The sequence below is a fragment of the Myotis brandtii genome, unplaced genomic scaffold, assembly GCF_000412655.1.
Source record: "Myotis brandtii unplaced genomic scaffold, ASM41265v1 scaffold2842, whole genome shotgun sequence".
NCBI lineage: Eukaryota > Metazoa > Chordata > Mammalia > Chiroptera > Vespertilionidae > Myotis > Myotis brandtii.
The window spans coordinates 4,388-13,158 of record NW_005360858.1 but is presented as its reverse complement, the minus strand read 5'-3'; the positions used below and the strand labels follow the sequence as shown (position 1 = coordinate 13,158).

The window sequence follows — 8,771 nt, the reverse complement described above, 5'->3', positions numbered from 1 at the left end:
GTCGAACGACCCTTTCACAGGGGTCGCCTAAGACCATCCTGCATATCAGATATTTACATTATGATGCATAACAGTAGCAACATTACAGTTATGAAGTAGCAACAAAAATAATTTTATGGTTGGGTCACAACATGAGGAACTGTATTTCAGGGGCCAGGAGGTTGAGAACCACTCAGTCATTTCAACTTCAGTTTTAGAATTCTTTTGCAATTCAATACTTTCTTTTCTATATAACCTAGTATGGAGCTATTTCTAGACTATTCAGACTTGGGTATATTAACTTTGATTTCCGGTCCTGGACTTACTGGGTTTGCTGTGATCTCCCGCAGAAGGGGACACATACACAGGAGAGGATGAGTCAGGGAGGGTCCACAGTGGGATCAGCTAATGTATCAGAATCAGCCTCTCCCAATGTTCCTGTTTAAAGGACCTTTATCATTGTTCACATAGGGATTCTCCAGGCTCACAGCCCTACACACGAGTCTCCGAATGTGAAACATTGAGCAGGAGAGCTGTTGGTGAGCACAGTTCTAGATCTGACTGCATGACTAGTAGACCACACACCGGCTCATCAACATCACCCTCATGGTCTCAGGATCCAGAAGAATCTTGAGAACTTACCTATGCATCTCGGGGGTTTGGACCACTTTCCATAACTACAGATGACATCTGTAGGACCCCGGAGTTCATAGTAGGCCTGGCATTGGTATCGCACTCTTGACCCTGGAGGGTACCCTTCCAATGGGAAGGAGGTGATGTCTCCATTGCTAACCACTGGAGGAAGCCCACACTTGTCTGCAGATTCTGAAAAAGAGCATTTTAGCTGTTGAAGAACAAATTGTACTTTTATTCTAAACTATTCATGTAAAGCTGCCCAGGAAGTATTGTCCCTCTTTTGCATTTTAAACCTTGTACCCACCATGTGCGCCTCATATTTAGACTTTTCAGCTCTTGGAAAAGGAAATGCTGGAATCAAAATACTTACTAAAGCAGGTTGGCAAGTGGAGCCAGCCGTCCTCACCACACACCATGGAGCCATTGGTGCTTCCATCTCTGTTTTCATAGCCATCCAGGCATTGGTAGTCCAACGTGTCATTAGGTCGAAAAGGTCTTCCAGTGATTACAGCTCTGGTATTCTCAAATATGGGCATGTCACAATGTTCTAAAGCAAAATAAATGTGACCACTTCTAATGCCATATCATGTAGAATCCAACTAAGAAAATCTCATTCTGGCAATACTAAACTTTACCATCAGAGTGTGAGTCTTAGAGAAAGACTGTAGTCCTTGGATATATGATCCATGTATTTATATAAAACACCCTCTTTTCCCTAATGATTCCCAGAATTGAAAGTTTATCCACATTGATTTTTTAAAATGAATGGCAAAGTGTACAGCTTTTTCACTAAAGGGAGACCCTGAAATGAAAAACAATGTTTAAAAATGTAAGAAGTCTTATCTCCTGGTGTTCTTTTAAGGCAATCTTCCCACCTTCTGTTGCATATGGGTTAGTTTTTTCTTGAAAACAGTCTTATTTTTTTAATATCTGCAATTGTTCTTAGTCCTCAATGGTTATTGAGTGAATTAATGGTAAGTATTTCAACCCGTGAACCGGGTGTAGGGAAAGCTGGACAAAGAGAGTCCTTTAGGGGCTCAGGCTGTTGCTTCGCACGGGCTCAGTAGATTCCTGAATTCCCAGTTCAAATCAGTGATCACTGCTTTTCTAAAACATGCAGGGCTCCAATGAAAGGTCAGCTCTACTATATCCTGATGTATAAACAATGTCTGTAATAATTATCCTTCATTTCTAAACAACATCCTCAGAACAACTTACAGAACCCCATGTGAAAGCCAGATATAACTGCATATGAGTCCTCATTTATAACCATGTAACACAAATACATGCAATCATATGTGAAATGGCTGACAGTGATATATATGTGACATTGGGCATGCGGTATATTTATTTTTTAATTTACTTAAAATTTTTAATTTAAATTCTTCTTCAATGAACACATGCTATATGTGACTCCAATCTCTGTTTCATTTAACATTATTTTGTGCCATTCATGACTTACTGCTCACTGTTACTTAATTCCATAAAGTAACAATCTATTCGCTATCAAAAATTTAAAACTTTTCAAACACAATCTTCCATTAGAGATGATAGCAAACCCAGTACGTGGCAGGGCCAGAAACCAAAGTTAATATGCCCAAGTCAGAATATTCTAGAAATAATAGCTCCCGACTAGGCTTTATATTATCTAGAAGAGGAAGTATTGACTTTCAAAGATAAAAAGTCAGAATATTCTAGAAATAATAGCTCCCGACTAGGTTATCTAGAAGAGGAAGTATTGACTTTCAAAGATAAGTTCTAAATGTCCTGTTCAAATGACTGAGTAGATGGACAGGTCTAAGTCATGTTTGAAGGCAAAGAAGACTTGGCACATTCACCTTGAGAGTTGACACACAGAACTTTCCACAGCGATACGTCTGGTCTTAGAAAAATCCCAAATGGACTGGATCTTCGGGCGTTTACTTACTGATGCATCTGGGAGGCGAGGACCAGCCATTCTCCGTACATGTCACTGCGCTCTGTGAGTTCGGGAGACTATAGCCCGGACGGCAGTCAACTTTCATAGTATCGCCTTGTAAATATGTTTTTACTTTAAATGGAAACTGTTCAAGTTCCGAAGCATTGTAAACACATTTCCCTGAGAATTATAAAATGATGATAAAAAAGAATAATTTTGGTCAAAATAAAGAATTGAAAAATCACCTTCACAATATTAGAATCCATAAGCATCCCAACATGCAGCTTAAGAAAAACTAGTGTTGCTAGTAAATTTTTTAAAAAAGGAAAGCCACATATTACAGATTATTTATCTATAATTTTCACAATTAAACTATGAATAAATGATACCGATATTGTTATCAAGTCCTTTTTGTATCTCCCATGTTTTTAATGAGGGACCTATTATAAAAGAAAATACCTATATTGGTCTTTTTGCTCATAAAACGCTTCCCTTGACTGTATTTTTCTCACAAAGGCTTAGGGGTGCTCAGGTTTTGCTCTCTGAACTCTGGACTATTGCTACATACACAGGATAGAGAGGTTCACTCACTGCGGCAGGGCACTTTCGGGAACCATCCTTCTGGTGTGCAAGTAATTATCCCCAGAAAAATAGTGAATGTCTGACATAGTTTTTGTCACAGCTATAGGGAAGCGATTGTCCTACCGATGCTGGAAAGTGTGGTCTAGTGCTACCTTCCCAATATAGGCGTCCATGTTTTATTTCTGGAAAGTCACAGGGCTTAGCTAGCAAGTAAAACAAACAAAACACAGTATGAATAATGTTCTACATTCATAAGAACCAAATGAGAGATAAATTGTTTCATTGGTGAATTATATTTCTTTCTTCACATACTAATAATATTCATTGCATTAGGGTTTCTAGGTTAAGGAAAGTTGCAATTCAGGTGATGTAAATAACACTAGTTTCCTGAACATTTCACAAAGATACAAAAATGAAATCATTGGGGTGTATATGTGAAACTAACACAACACTGTAGGTCAATATTATCTACATAAATAATCATTTTCCATGTCATTGTTATGCACACTGAGGCCTGTGTCACGGTGGTCATGGCCTCCTCTTTAAGGCACCTGACTGTCCACATTCATTTGGCCTTGGCCTTGAATGAACCCTGAGCCATTGACCTGTTATGTGCATCATTTCATTTTTCACTCTGCATGGAGTAGGGTTCGGTATCTGAAAGTGGAGCCGCACAACAAATGAGAGAAAAAAACACGAGATAATTTTGCAATATTGGGGGACCAGGCGGGCAAGTCCCGAAGGACTTCACAAGGAGCAGCAATGAGATTGTAGAGACAGAAAACACTGGAAAAGGGGCAGCCCCCCAGGAATAAAGTGCCCTGTGGACTGAGGGGCGTGTGTGACAGGTGGGGCTTTAGAAAGTGCACAATGTCTCCCACATTCATCCCCTCATACAAGGGAGCCCCGGGCCCCTCCCTTGAGTGAGGCTGGACTGAGGGGCGCTCTTCTGAAGAGGTCACATGGCTGAGGGGACCGTGTGACCAGGTCATCAATGCTCTGGAGGCATCTCCAGGGCCCTCAGGTCATCGCTCTGGGGAGGGTGACCTGCCTTCAGGCCGCCGATGGAGACGCCCAGGTGGACGGCTGCGGAGGCTCCTGCACTCGCCCTGGGAGTGGGCCCCTTGGAAGCAGGTGCTGCAGCCCAGCCCTCTCCCCCCACAACCTGGGCAGTGTGAGGTCTCATCCGATAATTGAATGGATACCCCGTCCCCTGGGAACTGATCTTAGACCACTTCACAATGGACATTCCCTTCCCCTTAGACCTCATTCCACTTGCTGAGATCATTCTCTCTCCCCTCTGGACTTTCCCAGAATCCGAACCGCCCGGGGAATTCTCCTTCCAGTAAAAGCCCCCATAGAGTCCTTTAAAACATCTGACTCCCTGTCCCTGGGGGCTGGCGCCAATTCGGGATTCAGCCCATCTGACATCCCGATGACCTAATACATTTATAATCCCTCACCATGTGGCCTCCTGCGTTCCTCCTTCGGGACCCTAACAAGGAGCATCCCAGGGAGCAGCAGGGAGTGATTCAGAACTGGGCAGTGAAGCGGCTCCCAATCCTGACCCTGCCAAGGCTGACACATAGGAGTCTGTGGTTCTGAGGCCTGGGAGCCGGCTTCTTGGCAGCACATGCTGCAGCCCAGCCCTCTCCCCCCACAACCTGGGCCGCATCCCAGGGAGCAGCAGGGAGTGACTCAGAACCAGGCAGCTAAGCGTCACCCAAATCCTGACCCTGCCAACGCTGACACATGGGGGCTACTGTTCTGAGGCAGTATGTTCAGGGGAGTTTGTTATATAGAAACCAATTACTATTCTACTCCGTGTTAAGTGGTAGTGCTCTTACCCAATACCCTAGGTCAGATATTAGAATTATATTATCTGGACACACACACACACACGCACACGCACATACTTAACATTGAAGCCAAATTTAAAAAGGTTTTTCACTTACAAAGATGGGACATTGTCCTTAGAATTGGCGACTTTGAAAAGCAAAGAACGCCCGTCAGTCCTCTGCTTTACCTTCTCATTGAGGCAATGACCGGGTTTCCCAGGCCCCATTTCTTGGTGTTTAAGGGAAGGAATTTATAACGAAGAAGCAGGTCAAGACCTCAATGGGACTTACGGACACATCTGGGACGAGGTACCCAGCCTACACGAGTGCATTTTGTGGTATTTCTCAGAAGGGGAGGATAGAAGCCATTTCTGCATTGGTATGTGATGACATCATCAAGTCCGTATTGGTTCATTTTAGAAGCAAAGTCACTGTTTGGAATTATTGGAGGATCACGTTATTTCTGAAAAGAAAAGGACACGTGGATTATGCAGAAATCACTACCCTTGAATATAATCATTATATAAGAATCCATTGGCTGCCACTTCTTGTTCCTACCAACTAGCAAAGTGGCATTAGAATGAGCAGAGTCTCCATCCTTCCCCTCATGACTCATTTCCCTCCCGCATTGCTCATCTGGAGCATCTGTGCCTCTTGTGTCTTGAATCCTCTTTCCCCAAAGCCATCACTTCCATCATGATATTCCATATGCGGCAATGACCTCATCATACATGCCTTCCTCTGCCCTCAACTCCCTGGGGTTGTGAAGTTCTGATAAGGACGGTTCACACTTATTCTGAGCCTCTTTCTGCCAGGCTCCTGGTAGTGTTGCCCCCCGGGACCCTGGAAGGTTTGCTCTAGGATCGCTCCCAGACATCCTACTCAGAGATGCTCGACTCCTTCCTGTGAGTGACTGGGGTGCTTTCCCCTGGGACACCAGGGAAGTTTGCTGTGTTGTGATCATTGTTACGTAAGGAAATTGCCCAAATTAAACACTAAAAAAACCCCAGCACATAACAAATTATGAAATTGTGGACAGTGATGCATAGTCTACTCACAGCTGGTATTTGATAAGACATCATGGGCTCTCTCAAGTTCTAATTTATGATAACTCAAACATGAGAGGACTGGCCTTAGCCGGTTTGGCTCAGTGGATAGAGTGTAGGCCTGGGGACTGACGGGTCCTAGGTTGGATTCCAGTCAAGGACATACGCCCAGATTGTGGGCTCGATTTCCAGTAGGGAATATGCAGGAGGCAGCGGATCAATGGTTCTCTCTCATCATTGGTGTTTCTGTCTTTCTCTCCCTCTCCCTTCCTCTCTGAAATCAATTTTAAAAAAAGTGAGAATAGATGTTAAAATAAATGACAGAGAAAAATTATAATGAAGTTTTTGTAAATTTAATAATACCAGTGCTTTTAAAAATGTTTAAAGTCTCAACATTTGTTCATAGTCTTAGAAAACAAAATAAAATTCAGCGAGATTACACTGGAAATTAAATATATATTTCTTTTTTTTAAAGAAATTTGTTACATATAGCTGTTAATGTTAAAATATTAAGTTGACAGTAACATTAATGACCTATAATAACTTTAAAAAGTTAAAATGTATGAGACTAAACCTTTTACAATGTATAATCTGATGGTTTGACATAATTATCTATAAAATCTTCATCATATGCAAAATTATGAAAATATCCATGCCTCTCCAAATTGTCTTGTATTGGGAATAAGAGTCCCCCAGCAATTCTGGAGCAATGTTAAAATATTAAGTTGACAGTAACATTAATGACCTATAATAACTTTAAAAAGTTAAAATGTATGAGACTAAACATTTTACAATGTATAATCTGATGATGGTTTGACATAATTATCTATAAAATCTTCATCATATGTAAAATTATGAAAATATCCATTCCTCTGCAAATTGTCTTGTATTGGAAATAAGAGTCCCTCAGCAATTCTGGAGCGATAGTCGAGCTTTTCTGTGACGTGTTCTAGTCATGGCCTCATGAACATCGTCACATGACTCCCTAGTCCCTGTGGGGTGGCTCTCACACTGTGGAACTCAGAGGACAGCAAACAATCTGCTTTCACTTCCCCTGAGGTGAGTATGTGATAATTATCCCATCATGATTATATATATGTATTTTCTCTCTGGTTTATTTTAACCTGCCAACTCAATACAGTACTGTTAATTGTTAAGAACTGAGGTGCCACTGGGCTGCCGGGTCACTGTCTCCATGCGAATGGTGAATGTTGTGACCTTAAGACACAAAGTTTCTACCAACAAACTCATTAAAAAAACAAAGACAGCCCTGGCAGGTTTGCTAAGTGGTTAGAGCAAGGACCCAGGCACCTAAGCATCTCAGGTTCACGCCTGGTCAAGGGCATGTACCTGGGTTGCATGTTGGGTCCCAGCCCTGGTCCGGGCTTATGAGGAAGGCAACCAATCTATGTGTCTCTTTATATCCATATCTATCTATCTATCTATCTATCTATCTATCTCATCTCCCCTTCTCTCTGTCCCTTCCACTCTCTCTAAAAATCAATGGAAAAGATATCCTCAAGTGAGAATCAACAAAAATAAAATAGAGAAATTAAGAAGGATTAAATCCTACTTAAGAAGGAGCTAAATATTCCCATCAGTTTCAACTCACCTTGTCCACGAGCCCAGGAGACCCACAGGGTGAGGATGACCGTGACTAGGAACTGCATGGTGGGCTCCCCGGGTGTGTTAGCACAGAGAGTCCAGCGCTGCTGTTTGGGGTTTAAATCCGCTGTAGTTACCTAGAGTGGCTCTGAATTTAAGTGAAATAAAGGGAAGCTAGTTTACACAGGTCACTTAGTAAATATCAAAGTGCAAAAAGCTTTGCAAAACCCCTCAGTTTTCATTAATAATCAACTACCATTTGATTGCCCAAAATGGATATTATAAGCCCTAGATCAACTAGAAAAAATAGATACCTAATAACTAACAAATGGTATGAAATTAAATGCTAAAAGCATAGACTAATGTAAAAGGATGAAGAGGATTCTAAAGAATACTAGCAAAAGTGGCACAAATTAGAATTGGCAAATGGCATAAATAAATCCATCAGTAGTCATTATTGATGGTAAATCACAATGACAAGCCAATAAGAAAGAAGATGAAGTAGAATTGAACAAAGAGAAAAACCAATTATGAGCTGTTTCCCTAAAGACTAATATAAATATTAAAAAATGGCCAGTTGAGACTGCCCGGTATGGCTCAGTGGTTGAGCATTGACCTATGAACCAGGAGGTCACAGTATGATTCCTGGTTTCATTATTGATGGTAAATCACAATGACAAGCCAATAAGAAAGAAGATGAAGTAGAATTGAACAAAGAGAAAAACCAATTATGAGCTGTTTCCCTAAAGACTAATATAAATATTAAAAAATGGCCAGTTGAGACTGCCCGGTATGGCTCAGTGGTTGAGCATTGACCTATGAACCAGGAGGTCACAGTTTGATTCCTGGTTAGGGCACATGCTTGGGTTGCGGGTTCGATTCCCATTAGGGGGTGTGCAGGAGGCAGCCGATCAGTTAAAATATATTTAATTTATTCCTTCTCATCATTGATGCTTCTATATCTCTTTCCTTCTCCCTTCCTCACTGAACTAAAAAAATAATATATTTTTAAAGTGACTAGTTGAAAGCAAAACACTGGAAAATGTAAACTTTGTAAGAACGAAGTCTGTGTAAGGTGAGTGGTTATGGTAATATTAGAAAAAATAATATTCAAAAGAGAAACACCAGAGACCAAGGCAAGGGGGAAAACTGCATGAATTCTGTAAG

At 41.4% G+C, this 8,771-nt stretch overlaps 1 protein-coding gene across 5 annotated transcripts in view; it reads right to left on the bottom strand.

The window, feature by feature from the left end:
• Positions 1-7,898, bottom strand: part of LOC106726573 (complement factor H-related protein 4-like) — a 9,790-nt gene extending 1,892 nt beyond the window's left edge. The window contains exons 1-5 of one of the 5 annotated variants that reach the window (XM_014541968.1): positions 7,612-7,898; positions 5,245-5,416; positions 2,543-2,713; positions 986-1,162; positions 622-804 (exon numbers count right to left, since the gene is read on the bottom strand). In XM_014541968.1, the coding sequence (XP_014397454.1) occupies positions 622-804; positions 986-1,162; positions 2,543-2,713; positions 5,245-5,368 (655 nt within the window). In that variant the 5' untranslated portion in view covers positions 5,369-5,416; positions 7,612-7,898. Of the gene's footprint in view, positions 1-621; positions 805-985; positions 1,163-2,542; positions 2,714-3,124; positions 3,319-5,070; positions 5,417-7,611 lie in introns of those variants that run through there. The other 4 variants (XM_014541970.1, XM_014541971.1, XM_014541972.1 and 1 more) reach the window with 4 other exon arrangements.
• Positions 7,899-8,771: the final 873 nt, after the last annotated feature.